The sequence below is a fragment of the Diorhabda carinulata genome, chromosome 2 (genome assembly GCF_026250575.1).
Source record: "Diorhabda carinulata isolate Delta chromosome 2, icDioCari1.1, whole genome shotgun sequence".
Taxonomy (NCBI): domain Eukaryota; kingdom Metazoa; phylum Arthropoda; class Insecta; order Coleoptera; family Chrysomelidae; genus Diorhabda; species Diorhabda carinulata.
The window spans coordinates 32,048,929-32,070,870 of record NC_079461.1 but is presented as its reverse complement, the minus strand read 5'-3'; the positions used below and the strand labels follow the sequence as shown (position 1 = coordinate 32,070,870).

Genomic DNA, 21,942 nt, shown 5'->3' with positions numbered 1-21,942 from the left:
CTGATTAATTATAATGTTTCAAGGAGACCAATAAATGAAACAAGAGATACAAACAAATATTTTAATACAATCAATAAAATTTATGACAAGAACGTCCTTACAGTAGCTTTAATTGTTGACCTACAAACAGGACAATCTTCTAAATTAGGTGCACATTTAACACAGGTAGCTAGATGTCCGCAAGGAAGGAAGACGATTCCGACCTCGTTGTCCATACAAATTTTACATAAACGCGCCTCTTTCAATAATCGATTCTCTTCTTCCAGTGAAACGGATTTTACCAGTTGCGGTACGTTATTAGGATGAGGTGTTGTATCTAAGTCCGCTTGGGGGGTCGGAACAGCGTCGTGGAGGAGTTGTTGAGTTGTATCAGGAGTTGGGATTTCTATCTGCTCATTTTGTTGTTCTGAAATAAAAGAATAACTACACTACACTAAGGAAAAATATTTATTCTCACCATTGATTTGATCCAAAGCCGCACGAAAAAAAGTCCTTAAAGTATTACGGTCTATTGGAGTACTGTAGTGATCTTGTGAAGACGGATCTTCCTCTTCGTGTTGAAGATTCAGTGCTGCCTCTACTAAAGCATCAGGCTGTTGATATGGCCTTCCGGTTTGTTCTAGCTTTTCTCTTATTGCACGTTTCACCCTTTCGACATTCAGCCCTATGCTGAGGGCAGCTAAAGCTTGCGGACTAGACAGATAACTTTGAATTTCGCGTTCAGTAACTTCTCTCCGTCGACGGGTCGTGTGATTTTTTTGTATTGAGGGCCTCTGTAACGAGCGAAAACAATTTGATAATTACGTAAAAATGAAATTTCGATGTTCCTAACCCAGTGGTTATTGTACACTCATTAGCAAAAAAATCGACTCAAGTCGCAAGCTAGCTACAAAAGTCTTAGCTTTATAATGTTGTTATTGGGTTATTTTTTTTGTTAAAGAAAAAATATCAAATTCAAAGGAATCTTAAGCAATGAAAAAAGGTTATAATTAACTGAAAAGAAAATACAAGCTTAAATTCATCAAAATTATAATTTATTTGAAATTAACTCAACAATATTTAGCGTTCCCTTTCCTGGCCCTAATAGGACCGCCTTCTAATCGATGTTTCATGGATCGAATAAGTTTCTTTAATCGATCTAGTTCGATGCTATCCCATTTTTCAGTGAGCTCTGTTTTGAGACTCGATTTCGAAGCAGGCGCGAACTTTTCTCTTAATTTCATCCAGAAATGTTTGATAGGATTTAAAACCGGGCTACGTGATGTCCAATCCGTAGCAGCATGTGGACGGGCATTGTCCTGCATTATGATAATGTTTTCGCATAAGGAACGACGTAATCCCCTTAAAATTTATTTGTATCGGTTCGCCATTAATCCACCGCCAGTTTCAATCAACTCGGTTTCTGCTTCCAATGAAATGCCCGCTCAAAGCATCCAGAAACCTCGTCCAAAAGCCATATTTTCTTCTGTAGACTCGTCCTCTTCTACTACTACCATGCAGGCACACTCTGCTTTTTTCTCAGCAAATCGTAGACAAGCTAGGCTGCACAGGGTTAATTTATAGTCTTTTTGGCTGCCTTAAATCCACTTTCTGAGCTCTTGTTGGACTTGATCACCAGTGAGGGTCTGATTTCTCAGCGATATGCAGTCTCTTAGTAACGATGATAAACTCTAGAACAGCACACTGACTCATGTTTAGCGCAATGTCAACTTTTGGCTGACCCTGCCTTGTCGCCATAGGGTACCGCTTGGGAGCTTTATCACTTGTGTCCATTTTCAGGTAAAATTCTTGTTTTTTGTTAACGGAGATGTGTTTCATTTGTTGGTAAACTGAGAGTGCTGGATCGGTAGATAACCTTTTATAAGGGTCACTAATGATTTTTTTGCTAACAAATGTATATGGATTTCAAATTATAGATTGTTCAAAATATTTGTAGTTTGAAAAATTATTGAATTGGATTTTTGTTCAGTCATTGCCCCACGCATTGTATGTAAAAATTTTTTAATACTAAGTATATAAGACGATGTTAATGTAAATATCAGCAATGTCACATTGTGATATGAACAATAGAAACAAATATTACCAATTCAATTATTGACGTGAGTAATTTTTTAAATATTTAAACTGTCATCGATTGTTTTATTTTTTCGCGTACACTGTTTTGATGCTAGATAACAATATACCAGGATTAGGAGAAGTATAACAATAAAATGATCTACAAACAGACATCGTAGATTTTTTTTTGAAATCAATATTTTTGGCCAAATTCTTAGTGGAATCTTCGACGTTCAAAAATAGCAATTCCGATTAAATATCATTTCAATAATACATATAATTACTTATAATACAGATAATAACAATGACGATTTTGATAATAATTCCCTAAAGAAAAAACTGCCAAGAAACGTTAGATTTGTTAACGGAAAGTTCAAGGAAAAAATTCATAAAACGGAGTAGCAGAAAAACTATTCTTGTGCACAATCCGCGTATCAAAAATTATGTTTATTTTCACGATACTTTATTCAACTTTATCAGTTTGTATGTTTAGATGGAATTTTCAAATCGTGTTTTCTCTTTTAATCAACTTAATGAATTGATATTTCGCGTAATTACTTACTATGTACGACGATGTATGATCAATAATTTTTGTATGAAACAGAATCTTCCAATTCGCATTTTGGTCATTCTATAAAATTATTTTCAAACAATTTACTAACGGGGCTTACAATCCTATAGGTAATAAATCAACTCTCATTAAGGACGTGAATATGAAATCTTGAAACATAAATAACAAAAATATTTTTTAATTATATTGTATTAAAAAAATAGAATTTTTAGCTTAAATCTTGGTAGAATTATTAAAATAATTCTTATATACTAATTGTATCAAGATTTACGCTAGAAATGTTATTTTTTTAGCATTTTGAATAATGGCTTTTTAAAAAAAATTCACCTGCCTTACGTCCTCGCAAAACAAAACATATTGATACCAAAGCAATTCCAAAAATTTTTAAACGAAGCCCTATATAAAGAATATACATTAATGAAGATAAGTTCATTTGGAAACTGCTATTTTCAGAATTTAATCTACTTTTTCCTCGAATGAATCTCTAGGTATTTGTACCTACATAATTTTAACAAAAAAGCTCAATGCTGCATGGAAGGGTTTCGAAACCCGGACTTAACTGTTTTTTTATGAAACGCACTGGATAGAAAATATTTTCTTACATTCATAGATAATGCTAGCGGCTCGTCTTGATAATTACATTCGTGTGAAATGTTTATCTCTTGTTATATAGTATACTATTACATAACAAGACTTGGTGGCATCCATATAAAGTGTTATAGCACAATTAGTAATGGGAGATCTTGAGGAAACTGTCTTAAGCATATTCAACATGAATATTTAATTTTTTTTCTGTTATGTAGATGATTGATGACTGATTTTTTTGATGTAACATTACATGAAATTATTAATAACATAAAAACAGAATGGTATACAAAACCAAGTTGACCGCCAAAATATTTAAACATCATGTTATGTCGCAACAAATCAGAATTGTTAGTTTGGTTGAAAAGAGCTATCCAACTATCAGATCTTGAATTTAGATATTTAGCTATTCAAAAAGAACAAACTGCATTAAGAGAAAGTAATCCTGAAACAAATGATCAATAACATATTCATGAAAAGGATATAAAGTACACCTTTCCTTCCTATATGTACAAAGACTTTCCCAACAACTATTTTTAATAAATATGATGTTAGTATTAGTCATAACGGACATAATACATTAATATTTCACTAAACCAAAATCTAGAAATAGTAGGCTGGAAAGTCAAATGCAGAAACAGAAAAGAATGAAGAGAGCTGACAAACGAGGCCATGACAAAAAAATTGTACTAAAATGAAGAAGGGAGTAATCCACACCAATAAAAGGATTTGTAAGTGCAAAAAGCGCTAGCCATAATCCAAGAAATTGAACGACATCATGATGAAACTAAAATTTAAAACACTCAAAAACAAAAGATGTAATATTATATATCTATCAAGTACCTTGTAATGATTCTAACACTGTTTACATAGGACAGACATCTAAGTATTTGGAAAATAGATTAAACAGTCATATCGAATATGATACAAAAACATACATTCAATTATAAAAATTCAAAAATTTATTGAATGGAATCTAATACAAGGAAAAGAAAACTTTTAGAAATGTTTCACACATAGAAATGAGAAACTGTCAATGACAAAAAAGACCTAAACAATTTCATTGCAGATATGAATATTTCAAATGATAGCTGATTTTATGACAACTAAGGATAAAAAAAATATTTATTGTGGTTAAAACATATTTTAATTCTGATATTAATGTTGTAAGCTATCGATTAATTGATATAATTATGCAAATAACCAATATCAAACCATATTTGGATAAAAACCGAAATAGATCGAAACATCCCGAACCTGAGACATGCCTCAGGATAATACATCGATAAAGTTTAGCTTTGAGAAAAAAATTACTTCAATTCTAAGCTGTAGGAATAAGTATAAGAATTGAAGAGATATGCATTAAATGGTATAAGGACGGATCTAAAACAGACAGAACTGGAATGTAGGAGTGTACCTGGGCCCCTACTTAACCAAACACTCTGAAAGCTTAGGGAACACACGAAGCATTTTTCAAGAAGAAATTTATCCCGGTCCGGGACTCACAGGAGTCGAGGGAAATGAAATAGCTGATAAGGGACAGATATGACAGACAGTTCATGGGAACTGAAGCCTTCTGTGGTATCAGCTACAAAACAATGGAAAAAGCACCGGGAAAGAAGATAGGTACGAGCAAAAACATTTATTGGGACAACCTAATGGGGCTGAGACAGGCAAAGACTCTTCTGGGAAACTCTCGGGGCACTGTCGCCTCAACAAACGCCTGAAGACGCTAGGCTTAGCAGATAATGCGGAGGACGTTGAAATAGAAGACTGAGATCTCTGGCAATTGACGCCATCCCACATTTTAAGAGGAGTAGGATTGATGGATCTGCTGTAAATACTGGGTGCCCCAGTAGCCTAGCAAGAAAGGGGGACATAATAGATTTCTTAGATCGCAGTGTATATGATACCCAAATATCGACACACATACATCGAAAAATCAATATTTTTACCTGTTTTAAAAACTAATTTTCTACAAAATAGACATACATTAAAGATGATACACAATATAGGAAAAGGTGAGAAATTAAAGATATTTATACTATAAATTAAATATTGAGTGCCATTTCATAACGAAAAGTTTAAAAAAAAACTTTCATCGGTTTATTATATGGTATTTTGAAGGACATCTTGTCTTGTCTTCCATATTCATCAAGTTGTTGATGAACAAATGTATAAAAAATATTTGCGCGGAAAAAATCTTGCAATAATGGTTACTACGACGTAAGGACAAAAGTAATTATTTGCTAATTTACCAAAAGAAATATTTTCTCATGAGTACATTTATATCCAAGTTGTTAAGAATACGTTTGACAAAAATAATTGCTTTTGTCATTTTGTAGTTTATCTCATTATTTTCAGTGGGACGTGTTAATTGTTTAATTTTAGTAGTTGTTTCATGTCTCTGTCATAATTAAAAATTAATTGCCAATTGTTTTTATAGCCCATTCGACAAAGTGAAAGCCTGAACAATTTTATACGACACAATAATTGCAAGGTAACGAAAATTCTACGATCGAAAATACCCAAAATCATAACATTCAACGCAATTGGTCCAAATTGTATGTCAAATAACATATATAGTGTTGTTTAAAAAAATTCCATCCAAGTTTAGAAATGTTTTTCTATATAGTCCAGTTCCCAGAGGATTTCACCTTACATAATGTGGGGTAGAAGATTTTATTTTTTATTTCGTTTTAATGGGTTTAAAAAGTAAAATATCAAAAATGTGACTAAATCTGGAGAAGGGGGGGTCTGGAGAACCTTATTTCATAAAAATAGAATCAAAGAATGCATGGGTCGTAATAACACACACAAAAGAAGGCGACTTGGCTTTTTTACCATGAAAAATGGTCAATTTTTGAGATGCCGCCTATTGGACGTAAAAGGAAAAGTTAAGTATGAAATTTGTAAGGAATTTAATGCTCTACAACTTTGTATGGGGACTAGAACTACTCCTTTTCGAGATATTGCGAAAAAACCGAAAAATGTCCAGAAATTTCGAGGTTTTTCGGCTACCAAAAGTTGTGCCGAGCCCAGATTTAGTCACATTTTTTATATTTTACTCTTTAAACCCATTAAAACGGAATCAAAAAATAAAATCTTTTACCCCACCTTTTGTAAGGTGAACCCCTTCTTTTGGTCTCTGGGAACTGGGCTAATATTCAATTTCTTGAATACAAGATGCGTTAAAAAAATTCTAAATTCCTAATTAAATACAAATTAAAAATGTTTGATCTCAAAGATTTAACATTTTTGTTTTTTCAAATTGTTGGTGCATAATAGTAAATAACTTTCAGTGCTGGTTGCTCATTGTTCTGACATAAAAGAGACGAAAATATGGGATTTCTTCTTGAAAAAATTTGAAGCAATTCTAAAGGAATTGCGTAGTAGTAATATAAATATGTAAAAGTTGCTGAATTGCATTAACGATAAAATTGCAATTGACAAGTGGGTGTTGTTAGCATAATTCACTACTAATATAACTAATTAGGAATGAATCACAACAAGGAATACCCATTTCAGTAAAAAAGTATGACATAACAAGCGCGTGCAACGAAGAAAAAAAATTATAAAATTACCTCGGATGCAACGCTGTTAGAAAAAAAATCTCTGTTATTAACGTTTGAAGACGTGCTTCGACCTCAAATATTCACATTAAATGAATAACAAGGACGTGTCAATATTAAACAAGAGCTGTTTGGGAGGTTGATATCACAAATAATTTCCATAAATTTTTGGAAAAAATTAGAATTTCACACTGCAGAATCTGCTCTGGATGATTCATAATTCTTTTGAAAAACATTAATTCAACAGTTTATAGTTCTTAAAAAGGTAGTTATAAAATGACACGAGTTGTGTGTGTGGGTCGAAAATTAGTTGCATTTTCGTTTGTTAGTATCAGTAGCGCGGAACGTATTCTCGACGAAATTTTAAAAAAATTATATGAATATTAATAAATTATCGGGAAATTTTCTTTGATACACCTAATAGCTGCGATATATTATTAACACTGCTCGCGAAAGTTCATATCGTAAACGCCAGTTTATGTCACCTCCCGTCGAGATAAATTTAGCAGAAAAAATTTCACGTATTCGTACCAAAAATGTATTGAGTTCTTCAATTATGCATAACAATAAAGTTATGCAACTCTAGTACCAAAGAATTGTCCAGCATATCTACATAACGCCCATAACTTATTATAATCGCTATTCTTCTTACAGAAGCGATAATACAGTCACTTTTGACGAAAGAAGTGACTTTTCATACTTATTTCTGATTCGACGCATTGCAGTAGCGATAGTTCTGATTATTGACGTAACCATCAAGTTCAAAATGAGCTTCAGTCTAAAACACTTCGTTTTATAATAACCAATCGCTATTCCTCTTTAAGAAGCGATGGTACAGTCACTTTTGACGAAAGAAGTGACTTTTCATACTTATTTCTGATTCGACGCATTGTAGTAGCTATAGTTTTGATTATTGAGGTAACCATCAAGCTCAAAATGAGCTTCAGTCTAAAACACTTCGTTTTATAATAACCAATCGCTATTCCTCTTCCAGAAGCGATGATACAGTCACTTTTGACGAAAGAAGTGACTTTTCATACTTATTTCTGATTCGACGCATTGTAGTAGCTATAGTTTTGATTATTGAGGTAACCATCAAGCTCAAAATGAGCTTCAGTCTAAAACACTTCGTTTTATAATAACCAATCGCTATTCCTCTTCCAGAAGCGATGATACAGTCACTTTTGACGAAAGAAGTGACTTTTCATACTTATTTCTGATTCGACGCATTGTAGTAGCTATAGTTTTGATTATTGAGGTAACCATCAAGCTCAAAATGAGTTTTAGTCTAAAACATTTTGTTTTATAATAACTAATCGCTACTCTTTTTCCAGAACCGACGATACAGTCACTTTTTGCGAATGGTTGTCATTTTGCGGCTCTAATTCTTGAACCAATTGAATTTTCCACAGGTAGAGCCTCATTCTTGTGATCTATGCACACTTAGAGCAGTTGCATCATTAAAAAAATCGCATCATCAACAGACTTGATGATGATAGAAATCCATCTTTTTCGCTGTCTATAATGTCGTCTGATTTTGGTTTTTCTAGTGTAAAAAACTGTCTAACAGTCCTTTCAAGAGCTCTATTAATCTTCTCAGAGAAGATTCGGCGTTTAGACTTCATTTTACTACATTCACACCTTCGTAATCTAGATCTACTCTTTCTTAATACGTGTCAATAACCAACATAAATGATATTGCAATAAACAAAAAGGTAAATTGCATTTTAGACCCAGCATTACCTCAAATGTTACTCTACTAAATTTAGAATTTGTTTTTTATTAACATCAAAGAACTAAAGACTCGTGTCCCTACGTCGATTCAAATAAATTTTTTTTCACAAACAAAAACATTTTTGTTAGAGTCAAAAATAATTTGAACATATAAGAATAACGAAGTCGATTGTGAATATTTGACAATCGAATCATTAAAAAATGACAGTACGATGTATAAACCAACTTATTCTTGAAATCACATCACCTTATTTGAATCTTTGCAGTTCCAGCACTGTCAAAAATAAATCTCGTGGGTGGGTCAGCGTTGGAGTGAATAGAGATCATTTTAAACCTTTCGGTATGGCGGAGTTGATTGTTCGAACCATAATCAGCTGTAACTTTTTATTTTTATGTTTCGAATTTAACAACTGTCGTTTGGCTTTTGTAGACAGTTCCATGTTATATCCTACATAGTTCTATTTAACACATCCCCGCGTTTGATTTTATTTGAAAAGCTTTTTATGAAATCGAAAGATACAAAAGACATTTACAACAAATATAAAAATAAAAAAAAAACGTATAGAGTTTTCACCTTGTAGAAAATTTGAAAATGACAGTTTTCAGTAGCAGATTTTGAGCGCGTGCGAAAATAAACAAATCTACTTTTAGCCGTCCTTTAGCAAAGCTTTTTTACCAAAAATATTTTTATGTTGATTGAACTTCCAGTTTTTTAAATGGCTCCAATAAAAACATTCTTCCAATCTGGTTGATTGGGACGTAAACAAACAAAATTCAAATATTGATCTGGTTACAATACTCTATATTCGATTTAGAAAGCATTTGAAAACTAATGGATCCCATTCATAGCATAATGGGCACAGATATTCAAAGCTAGCACAAGGAGTTAGCTTGGGTATTTTTATGGCCAAAATACAACTCTGCATATCGCTAGAAAAATCACTTACTCTTTTTAACGCAGTTAACATATCGGAGAGAACATTTACGTTCTCTCCGATAATCAAGCGGCCTTAAAAACTCTAATTACATTGAATGCACGTCAAAACTAGCTTGAGAGTACAACCAAACTCTAAAATCACTGGCCAACAAAAGTAAAGTTGTGATTAATATGGATACCAGGAAACAATCTTGCCTAAAAAGGGCATATTTTGCACCTGCTATGGCCTCTTGAGATGGCACGTCAACAAGAAACTAAAGGAATAGTCTTACTGGAAAACATTCCATACCTAAGACAATTCAAAAGATTCATAACAATAGCTAAGGAATCTGAGGAACTTCTCGAGATGTCCAGAAACAACAATAAACTGATGGTTAAATCTTCAGAAAAATGGCCTCCTTTAGGAGGAGTCTGCGTTTTTGAAGGTAGAATAATGAGAAAGAGAACGACTCCCCAGCCAATCTAAAATCTGTCTTAACAAAATAACTCATAAAATGATAAGGAATCTTCCCAATTCCCCAAATATCAACTTTATCAATGTTTTTCAGTACGACTGATTATAATTCATTGAATATGAAGGAGAGAAACTGAAAAAAGAATCCGTTACGTTATTTGAGAAGATTAAAACATCCGAATGGGATCTCTACAATATTAGAAACGTAACTTTGTTAAACTCAGTGGCAAAACTTTTCACCAACATCATAGCGATGAAACTTGAGAATAAGAATCCAACATCGAAAGAATAACAGGGTTTCTGGCAGAACAGATTGGTGGTGGACGCAATATTCGTAATAGATCAAGTAATAGGAAAATCAAGAAGCCTATGTTTTATGATCTGTTGACCTCACTAAAGCCTTTGAGGACCTACTAAAGACATCCAGGCACACTACCCAAAAGATGGTCAACAAAAATAATGAAGACGGCTGAAACGGAAGCATTGAGAATAATTAAGATACTGAGTCTTAAATATAGAATAAGGAGCCAGGATATACGAGAAGAATACCAGAAAGTAGATTTGCAAAATGGGAATAAAACCAAAAGCCGAACACAACGAAACCACTAGGCACGCTACCAAACAAATGATCCTCAAAAATAATGAAGACAGCTGGAATGGAAACACCGAGACCAATTAAGGGACTGAGCCTTAAAGATGGAATAAGGAATCAGGATATTCGAGACGAACTAGCAATTCCAAATGTGGTATGATGGGTTAGAGGACGTGGACGAGGTTCAAGAGATCATGTTGAAAGAATGCCAGAAAGTAGATTTGCAAAATGGGAAAAAAACCAAAAGCCGAACACAACGAAACCACTAGGCACGCTACCAAACAAATGATCCTCAAAAATAATGAAGACAGCTGGAATGGAAACACCGAGAACAATTAAGGGACTGAGCCTTAAAGATGGAATAAGGAATCAGGATATTATAGACGAACTAGCAATTCAAAATGTGGTAAGATGGGTTAGAGGACGTGGACGAGATTCAAGAGATCATGTTGAAAGAATGCCAGAAAGTAGATTTGCAAAATGGGAAAAAAACCAAAAGCCGAACACAATGAAACCACTAGGCACGCTACTAAACAAATGATCATGAAAAATAATGAAGACCGTTGGAATGGAAACGCCGAGAACAATTAAGGGACTGAGCCTTAAAGGTGGAATAAGGAATCAAGATATTCCAGAAGAACTAGCAATTCAAAATGTGGTAAGATGGGTTAAAGGACGTGTACGAGGTTCAAGAGATCATGTTGAAAGAATGGCAGAAAGTAGATTTGCAAAATGGGAAAAAACCAATAGCCGAACACAACGAAACCACTAGGCACACTACCAAAAAGATGGTATGAGAGCTAGTACTCAGGTTCTCAAAAAGAGACTGAATATTCAAAATTAGAAGAAGTTCTAGTGTAAATATTCGCAAATTTTATTATTTCTATCGTTAATTATTTCTATAACTGTATATTATCAATTTTCTTTTGTCTAATGAGTACAATAAAATAATTCTTTCAATATAATTGTTTTAATCAAAGTTAATTTCACGGTTACCTTAAGAAAATAATTTTCAATAAGTACTAATACACTTTTAGAAATTTTATTTCCAATTTCTTATGGAAGTAACCACTTGAAAAATTATATGAGGGAGAAACTTTTATTATTTTATTATAATTTTATTATTTTTTATATGAGAGCAATTTAATAGATTTTACTAAAAAAGTCTTTTAATAGAGACGGTAAAACCGTTTTTTTGTAATAATTCTCATAAATTCTCATTAAACCAAATCCTAACCAAATCTTTCAATTATTCTATAAATATGTAATATATAATATCAACATTGTTTACGTAGTACTGAGTAATCGTGCATGGTACGAACAAGTTGACAAAACTAATTACTAATTGATCATGTGGTCATAGAATGTGCATATCTATTACGATAAAATACACAGGATCGTCTGCGACATCTTTTATAAATCGAATTTAAAAGAAATTGTGATATCGTAGTGTCGGATTTACATTGGAAACTACGAAGGCTGTTGGCAGTTAGCCAACAAACTTTAACCAAGAATTCTACCTGAGCATGGACACACCAAATTATGAAGCTGCTCAAAGTCAGACTCAGCGAGAAGTGGCCAGTGCACTGAACATGAGTTAGTCTGTTGTTTCCATAATTTAACGTCGTTACCAATTGACTGGTAAATATCATTGAAGACTCGGTTCAAAAAGGTGTACATCCAAGAGAGATGACCGAATCATCATCAGTACAAATCGGGTTTTCACTGGTGTTCCAAAAAAGTCTAATAAGAACTCAGAGAAACACGAGGAGTGGCTATGAGTAGCTGAATAAGCAGCTAATCTTGAGCTAAAAAGGCCCCAAATTACATTCAACTCATCGTCTACGTTTTGCCAGAAAACGCGTTAATTGGACTGACGAACGATGGGGCTCCGTTCTCGCCGAAAGCAGAGTGTATCTGCATGGTAGTGATAGAAGAGGACACGGCTACGGAAGACCTAGATAAAGATTCGCGCATAAAAGAAGACGTGACTTTTGGATGAGATTTCTAGATGCTTTGAGGAATTTCAATGGAACCAGTTGGAAGAGTTGGATTTCTTGAAACTGGAGGATTAATGGCGAACCGATACATAGGGGATTATGTCGTTCCTCAAGAGAGTTTAATCGGCGAAAACTTCATCATAACGCAGGATAATGCCCGTCCACATACTGCAGGTAGGTAGAGAGTCGAAATTGCCGCTATGGATTAGCCAACAAGTAAATCGGACTTAAATCATATCTAGCATTTACGGGATGAACTTGAGAGAAAAGTTCGCGATAGAAATCCTGCACCAGACACGAAATCGGATTGATAAATCGGATCCTACAATTAAGTTACTTGTGAATTTACACTTATTACCTGATATTTTAGTTTGGAATGGAGATTAATACCTTGAACTGTTTAACTGACGTATTGAAAGAAAGAAATGTTTGAAAAATCAATTTTCATACATTAATTTCATCAAATCTGTTAAAAAAAAAAAACTAGTGGAGAAGTAAACATCGTTTTTTATAAGACGACCCTGGTTGGAGCGGACGTGTGCATAAATGTGCATGAAAATGTAATCTCGCGAAAACAAATATCATTCGAATGAGTCACAAACCAAACGGAGAAGTACATTCGATATGTAATTAATCTTACTGTTATTGTCAACTTATTAATAGTCACGACGATGCGATGCGGTACTTTTCAACATTTAAGTGAACTTCAGCCGGCGAACCATGACCAGAGGCACAACAGTCAGCTCAAAAGAAAAATCAAGGAAAAACGGCCTCATATGTCGAAGAAAAAATCACTGTTTCACCAAGACCATGTACAGATTCATAAGTCAATGGCAACGGTGGTTAAATTGAACGAATTGCTTCCTCATCCACCGTATGATCCAGATCTGACTCCCATTGACTATCCAGCTCAAATTAAGTAGCAATTGCTGAAACTGACGCCTATTTTTAGGTAAGAGACAAATCCTTCTACAAGAACGGCTTCGAGAGGTTAGAGAAGCGTTGCAATAATTTTATTGGAGATTACATTGATGAATAAAATCGATTTTCGGCAAAAAAATGTGTTTTTCTTAGATAGTCGTATTGGGTAATGTGTTTTTACTAAGAATAAGTGCAAAAAATTCGTATAATATGTACTTTGTATATGCGGGTTTCCTTGAACAAGAAAAAACACGTGACATCCGCATATATTAATTTCCTTTTGTAAAAAATCCAATTTGACAACTAAATATGCGAATCGTTTAACTTAATATTGTTAACGAATACACCCACGATGTCTTCTAAAGTCATCCAAATACTGGCATTACGTCGTTTCATTAAAATCACCGTTATATAACGTCTTGAAGAGTAAAGGGGAAAACCCACGCCACGGCAGCCATGTACATGTCGCTATTATACAAAACGGAGCCGCAAAGTCCAACATTTTTTAATAAAAATAATCATGAATCGTCGCAGAGCACCGCCGGCCTGGCCGCTCGTCGCGATTTTCCTATACCGTATTTTAATTAGATAGTGACTACTTAACCGAACTAAAGTTTCATACAGTTAGTTTCGACTCTATTCTAGACACGGTTAAAAACTTCCAAACAATTTTTTTATGACAGAGGTGTATATCAGTGGCGGCCCGTAGCAAAAAAAATACCTTAAAGAAGATATGTCGTCTTTGTCAAATTTCATTGGTAATCGGCTTCTATTTTGAAATGATGGATTGTTTGAACGGTTACCATACAAGAAAAATATTAATTAACAAGCATTATTTTACATCTTTACCGAGATCTTCACTTTATCTACTTTACACCAACACATTACACACTGTCCGACTAGCGTTTCGATAACCAAGTAATCGTCTTCACAGACTGAAGGTAAACTCAAACAGTTTAAATGGTTACTATACAAGAAAAATATTAATCAACAAGCATTATTGTACGTCTTTACCGAGATCTTTACTTTGCTACTTCATATTTATTATGTTTAATAATTCGATTTTAAAAAATGTCTTGAACAACTTGAACAGAATTCACAGAAACACTTCCAGTAACCGAAGAATGTAAGGAAGCAATGATAGAAAAGGGGATAAGCTAGAATGCTCAAATTACAGGTGGATACCTCTACTGAACTGTACTAAAATTTTGTCTAAAGCAATATTAAATAAATTAATAAATTAATAAAATACGGAGATGAAATAATCGGTGAGCACCAAGCAAGATTTATGAGTGAGAAATCAACTACTAACCAAATATTTCTTATGAACGAGCTGACCTCAAAGTACTGGGAATATGATAGAGATTTATATATACTAGTTATCGACTTTAGGAAGGCTTATGATACCCTAATAAGAAGAAAAGTGCTCAGAGAGAATAACCAGAAAAGATAATAAGACTTGTAAAACAGATACCTTCGATATATCACCACAGGATGAAGACAAAGAAACGGGTTGTCCAACTTCTGTTCAACCTTGTTCTAAAAAAAGGTTTGAAAGCAACTGAAGCTATTCCAAGAGGAGCAAATATTGGAGGGAAAATAAATATTTTAGCTTATGCTGATGATGTCGCTTTAACAGTGGACAGTAAAAGTGTCTTGAAAATACTGGCACAAATATTCTTAGTAGTAGTGTAAACATACCGCCAACGGTTCCAGAAATTCCACTTAGTTGTGTAAAGATAGATTGTTTCCTAAGAAATTGTATGAAAGGTTGCCACTGATCAAAATTCCAAAAGTAAACAATTTCCTAACCTCAAACTTTATTTAATATTTTGTGTCGGTTTTAACAATGAAAATAACAAAACTAGTGCATCACTGGCAATAATTATATCTGCTGCTACCTTACTTTTGGAGTCTGATGGACAGTTTAACAGAGAAGAATAGAAAAATTAGTTGAAAATTGATGAAGAAACATATAAAAAACTCGTAAGTCAAATATCAGCAAATTATAAACGTATTCCTCTCTAAATTGCAACTTGTACGCAATAAAAATGACACCAAACCGATAAAGTTGGAAGTGCGAGATCTTGCAAGAAACAATCAGCTGAACTTCATCTGCGCATTTGATCAAGAAATATTGCAACTTGCATTGTATTACATGTTTTATTGTATCATGTCAGGCGGCCTTAAAAACTGCTAGGACTTTCAGGATTTCGTGTATCTAACAGGGGTGCGACCAAATCGAGTATTGTAAAAACTGTCATCTATCCATTTATTATACCTTTAAATAGATAGTTCAACAAAAAGGACCTTTAAGAATTAAAATATGTTTAATCAAAATGACCCTTCCCACTAAAACAAGCAAGAATTCAACATATCGGGCGGATCAATTTTCAATTCTCTTTCCTACCGTCATTATAAAATTCCTTTCTAGTTCATCCTTGAGAGAAACGGTGAGTCATCACGTTTAAAGTTCCCAGAACGAGTTTATTTATAAAAACGAATCTGAAATGAAACCCAGATTTCTTTGAAAGAGAATATATAGTGGTTGTTTATAATTTTATTCTTGCATGTAAATCAACTATCAGCAAATTTTGCGGTTGGATAAAATGGCAATATACAAACCACATTATATGTAACATTAAACCTATGGACAAGGTTTCCAAATATATTTTTTAAAAGTAAACATTACTTAAAAAGAAAACTAATGATTGAACAAATAGTAATCAAAAATAAATCTTTTTTTTTGTGCCCTGTTAGGTCCCACTAATGTTAGCAATCCCAACAGCGACCTGATCTCTGTTAATCATCTAGTTAAGTAATACACAGTGTCCCTTATTTTACCCCCCATTAACGTCTCGGATTTCCTAGTTTTTGTCTTATATTAATGTGACTATGAAGAACCATAAATTTTCCTTGCCTACTGAATATTTTAGTTATTATTGTATACGTTAAGATTTATTACTTAAGACAAGTTGTACACTGACCACTCCTAATGGGAACCCATCTCAAAGTTAAGTGATACCAATAGTCCCTTAGGCCATTAACATATCAAATTACTTACTTTTATTTTATATTGATGGGACTCTAACGACCATAAATATAATTAATTATAACTATTGTATACAGTAGGATTTAATATTTGAGACAGCTTGTATACAAATAAGAATTTCTTAATAGTTTGACATTCGTTGATTCGAATTATTGAAACCAAGTTTAGTCAATTTTTTTTTGCTTAATAAATACTTTTTTCAAAGTAATGAATTGAGTTATATAACTAACGATTTCCTCTAAGAGCATGATCAAGGTATGACAGTTTTCTGCATTTAACTGTTATCAAATGTTTACCAACTGCATTTCCTCTGTTGAAGTCTTCAATTTCTTGCATAGCAACTCATGTTATAATTAACATTAGTCTCTGTAACCACATTTCAAATGGTTGACCCGTCGTGCTCCATTTAAGCCGATGTCCTTTGAGAAGCCGATCAAGCGCTTTAGCTTGAATCTTTCGATGTCGCTGGGCAAGCCGCACAGCGTTTGAATCGCACTCGTGTGAGTAGTGCATCCTCCTCCATGCTCCAGTGATACTCCGGATGATCTGTTATGCCCATGGTGTGAAGATGGCGTCTTAGTTGACCTGGTCCGCTTAAAAGTCCTATTATGTGCCTATTCAATTGGAACAGTAGTTTAGTGAGAGAAGCAAAAGGTCCATGTATATGTGCCTTTGATTGTCTCACACCAGGGGTTTCTATCCATCTTCGCAACAATCATAACTACATCAAGAATAGGTTCTGGGCCCATTGGTGAGTTCGGCGATCCAAGTCTGGCAAGTGAGTCCTCCTCATCGTTGCCCGAGCAACCGAACTGGATATTACAACTCTCACTCAAAATGTGTGCCAACGTAATCATTTCTTAATTTAATAGTCCTCAGTACTCATTATTTCCAACTTTCACCGGTCCATTAATTCTCCTAATTATTCTCCTTTCATATGTTCTTTATTGTTCTTCGTTCATATTTGTTAGTCTTATAATTTCTGCTCTGTATTTTGTAGACTCTTAATTTAGTTGCTCGGCTTATTCTCTTACTCTGCACAATGATTTTGTACCTGCTTTATGTCCTAGATCCTGTATAAATTCGTTTTAATTGCCTCATAATTTGTTCCAGTTTTGTTGCTAATCATGATTCACAAGTACTTAATGGTGTGGACTACTTACTTCAAAGCTGAAGTCAGTAATCTTAACTGTTTCTGATCGTGTTCTTTTTTTTTGATTTCTATTTATTTTGTCTTTTTCTGATTTATTTTCAATCCTCCTTTTCTAATGTGTTTCCAAGACTTTTCCAGTCCCTTACTATTAGAATTAAATCATCAACATACGCTTTTATTTGTTTTGATATTAATGATACTTCCATTGATATTACAAGATATTATGCCTTCTACTACAATATTGAACGATGTTGTTGAAAGTCCATCTTGTCTTACCCCAGCATTTATTTCAAATTTCTCAGATGGTCCTTCTATTATCATCACCCTTCTCCTAGAATTTAACATAATCATTTTCACCCATCTCTTGGGGTACTTTCAGTTTTTCTATGTTCTTTACAATTAACCTACTGTTGAATGCTTGTTTGAAGTCAATGAATAGAATTTGCAATAAATTTTCAATTACTGAGTACAAAATCACCAATTAGCTCTTGCTTTCAAAATAAATATCATTTTTTTAGAGAAAAGACTTTCTTGCAAATTTACATAGCAGCTACTTGAGGTTAAATTATTTACTGTTGTTGGGATGGTTATATTTACAAAGAGTGGTTAGGTTTGTAAGCACTTATGTTGTATGAGTCCAACCCTAAATATAAAAAAAAATTAATACCAGTATAAGTGAATAAATTTAAAATGAGTCCTAGAAACAACTATTTTGAATGTTTTGTTTAATTAAAATGTTTCAGTTATTGAAAAATGTTTTCATCACTTCAGAAAGTATCTGTGATGTGGTGAAGAGAAAGATCTGAAAAGATTCTGGCAAAAAAGGGCCCATCTTCACTATGATACTGTTCTCTGGTCAATTTCAGTTCAATGAAATATCAAATGAAAAATATATGTGTGCCTTCATACTTGGAATGGGATTCGAACTTCAACATTACGAATAGTATAAATGCACACATATATTTTTCATTTGATACTATATAGGCTATTTGAAGTAAGTTGTGGGTTCCACATGTACATTTCAACTCATGATGAGATGAGGTACCCTAAGAGAACGGAATGAATTTAAAACCATCTATGACTTCAGTCATATGAACCATACAACTACCTCCATTATAAATCAAGGAAAAAAAACAATGTCATTTGTGAATTCTGTTATTACACTTAACATTCTCTACCAATAGCTAATACCATAATTAAGAACTTGAAGTAGAAAAAAAAGGATCGAACATTTTCAACGACTCAAATTTATAGGAAGTACCAGATAAACCACATCAATCAAGTTCACAAAAGCCTTTTTATATATTTATATGTACCTAGCATTTTGTGGCACATAGTTGAAAAACCTGATTTTTAACAAACTTACCACGTTACTTTCAGTAATATGTTCTAGAGTACAAGCAGTAACAAAATCCTGACCCTTGACCAATTTAACAAATGCACAATTTGGAAACCACCTTGCATGTTCAGTCCACGGATCGTCATGTGGGTCCCACGTTCTTAAACCCCCATCACAGTGAAAACATCTTACTTGATCCCCCATACCTAAAATACCACATCAAAATTCTACATATGAAAGAATATTTGCTATATTAAAGCCACTTAAACTTTGGTAATGAAAAATATTTTGAAAAAGGATTTAATTAATAGGGATAGATTATTAAATTTTAAATTGGCAGTCAGTTTCAGTACACTACAGTTTATATTTATTATGGACAAAAGTAAAACCCATAAAAAGGAAATATCTAAGTACCAGATGGGATATAAGAACATAGAACCTGTAATCTATTATAGTTTGATTGTATAACAAATTGTAAAGACCAAAAATAATAATGACTTGTTCTCAAAAAGAGTGAATGAAAATGGAAGTCAACATAAATAACATCAAAGTCATGATAAATGAAAATCAAAAAAATTGATACAATAAAGAATTAAAATATAAAGACAGACACAAATACCTTGAAGGTATAGTGACAAAAGTCAAGAAAATAGATGCAGAAATAGGATATACAATATGAACCCCCTAAAAAAATACGGAGAAAAACTTTGTGTTAATAAATAAATAACAAAGACAAAAAGTAACAAATCAAGAACCGATAATAGAAAAATGATGGAGGCCGGAAACATCATTAAAAACTGAAGGGGAATGTAAGAAAGACAGTGGCAGCACCAGGCAAGTGCTACAGCTCAGTGCACCGCTCATCCCAGGACCCCAGCGCTGTCGTGTCAGTATTTTTAAGAAAGCTGTGGAGGTTTTATCTAATATTTTCCCCATTCTAGGTTATTTTAATGTTATGCTTAAAAATAAACACAAATAAATCAATTGTATGTAAATATTGTCTACATGGTTTTCAAGTTTTAAAATTGTCTGGGGCCACGCAAGTTTTGAAGAATGAAATCAAACTTTAAGATTGTGAAATTGCTCCTGCTACTTGACAGACAACACATCCAGAAATAATTTGGAGCCTTTCTACAAATATCTGCACATTGTAAGCATTTGTATTATTATTTAGGTCTTCCAGGGTGACAAGCATATAAAAAAGCCAATGTTGTAGCATGTCTGCAACAAACAATTTTGTATATAGTGCAAATTAGTGAAAATCTCTTAATTTAGCCATGCTCCCCATACTTATAGAGATATAAGACTCAAAAAAGTAATCTAGAAAGGCTTAAAATGCATGATTTCAATTCAGCACCTAAATTTTCAAAATTTTCTGCAGGAGGACCCCTCTGATATACCCTCGCGGTGTCTAGCGCTGCCACTGAAGAAAAAAAATAGACTATATAAACCGGAAGTGAAAGAGAGAAAAAATAGTTAGGTATGATAAAACAAAACTATATATACATCACATTCACAACACAAGTAAATGTGTACTAAATTCACAAATTAATACTATGATATTAAAGAAGTAAACTACTTAATACTATGGGCAAATGAGATTAATCAAATTGTTTAATTATTATATACCTTCATAATAGAACCCGGCTTCCGACAGCACTTCTGGTGTTTGTATTAAATCTGAAGACCATCCAACAAATGATCGTAGTCTAGCTTCAACTGTTGCAAAGTTAGCTTTTTTTGGGCCTCTATGAGCGTATACACCCAGTGCGTCCAAATTTTGTTCATTTCCAACTACATTTATATTAGAAAAAGATTCTTTAGCTATTGAGTTGAGATGAGCAAATAATCTATGGAAAAATTAATAATTTTTACTCCAATTATTATTAGATTATTGATTACAAAGTTACAGAATAAAAGGCTTAAGATGTTGAAAACTATTTTGTAAAATTGATGTTAATCATTGACTATTTTTTTAATCCATATATTCTTTTTATTATGCAAAATAGCAAATACAACAACACCTAATTGTGAGTGAGTGAGGAAATTTTTTTTAATAATTTTAGTCATAAATATATCACAGGTCTTTTGCATATCTTTTGAAACCAAATTATGAAAAGTCTAATTTCAACATAAATAAAAATACACAAATGTATAGCTACATCTTTTTGATATTTCTGTTTTTTTATAGATGTGAGAAATGACTTTCAGTACTTACTTAGGTTTGATAACAAAAATAACAAATGGACAACATGGAAAATGTTTAATATGTTCTTTTTCAGGATCATCTCCAATCTCCCATGCTCTTACAACTCCTTTGCAGAAGGCACACTTTGTGTTATCCCCTTCTTTAAGATAATAAAATCCGGCTTGAGCCAAACTAGCAGGTGTAACAATATCAGAAGCAGGCCAATTTTCAAACGTAGCAAGCCGAGAATCATATGTTTTATAAGGATTTCTACTAGAAGTGGAAGGTACATTTGTAGGTGATATTATAGGAACATTACCTGAGGTAGTGGGATTCAGGACAAAGGGACACTCGGGATTTAAAGCTATATGTCTGGTCATTACTTGATCGCCATAGTTCCATTCGGATATCTTTATATGACAAGAAAAACATTCCACTTCTAAGCCTTGTTTTGTTGAGAAAAATCCCGCTTTCGCTATCCTTTCAGGGCTTACTTCTGCGTCAGTTGGCCATTCGCTAAAGGTTGCAAGTCGGTGCACTTCTTCGTTCATTTTTTTGGTAGTGTAAGTTTAATCATGCTAAGTAACTAGTTGAATTGTTATTCTTGATTATAAAAAATATAGTTAAACAGCCCATATTTCTGAATAAAAAACAGTTTGATACTGTACCATATATACCTTGTTTTAATATGGTATTGCTTAGTTTAATTAATTTTTTAATTTTATTCGGCTCAGCTGTTGACAGAAAAAGGGGATTTTCAATTTCTATCTGACAGCTGACACTTGATAA

General features: G+C 33.3%; 1 protein-coding gene across 1 annotated transcript; it reads right to left on the bottom strand.

The window, feature by feature from the left end:
- Positions 1 to 47: 47 nt before the first annotated feature.
- Positions 48 to 21,939, bottom strand: LOC130903711 (death-associated inhibitor of apoptosis 2). The gene is made up of 5 exons (XM_057815948.1): positions 21,184 to 21,939; positions 20,595 to 20,815; positions 18,993 to 19,171; positions 458 to 773; positions 48 to 406 (listed from the first exon to the last, which is right to left on the bottom strand). The coding sequence occupies exons 1-5, from the start codon at positions 21,702 to 21,704 to the stop codon at positions 81 to 83; spliced, it is 1,563 nt and encodes a 520-aa protein (XP_057671931.1). The 5' UTR covers positions 21,705 to 21,939; the 3' UTR covers positions 48 to 80.
- Positions 21,940 to 21,942: the final 3 nt, after the last annotated feature.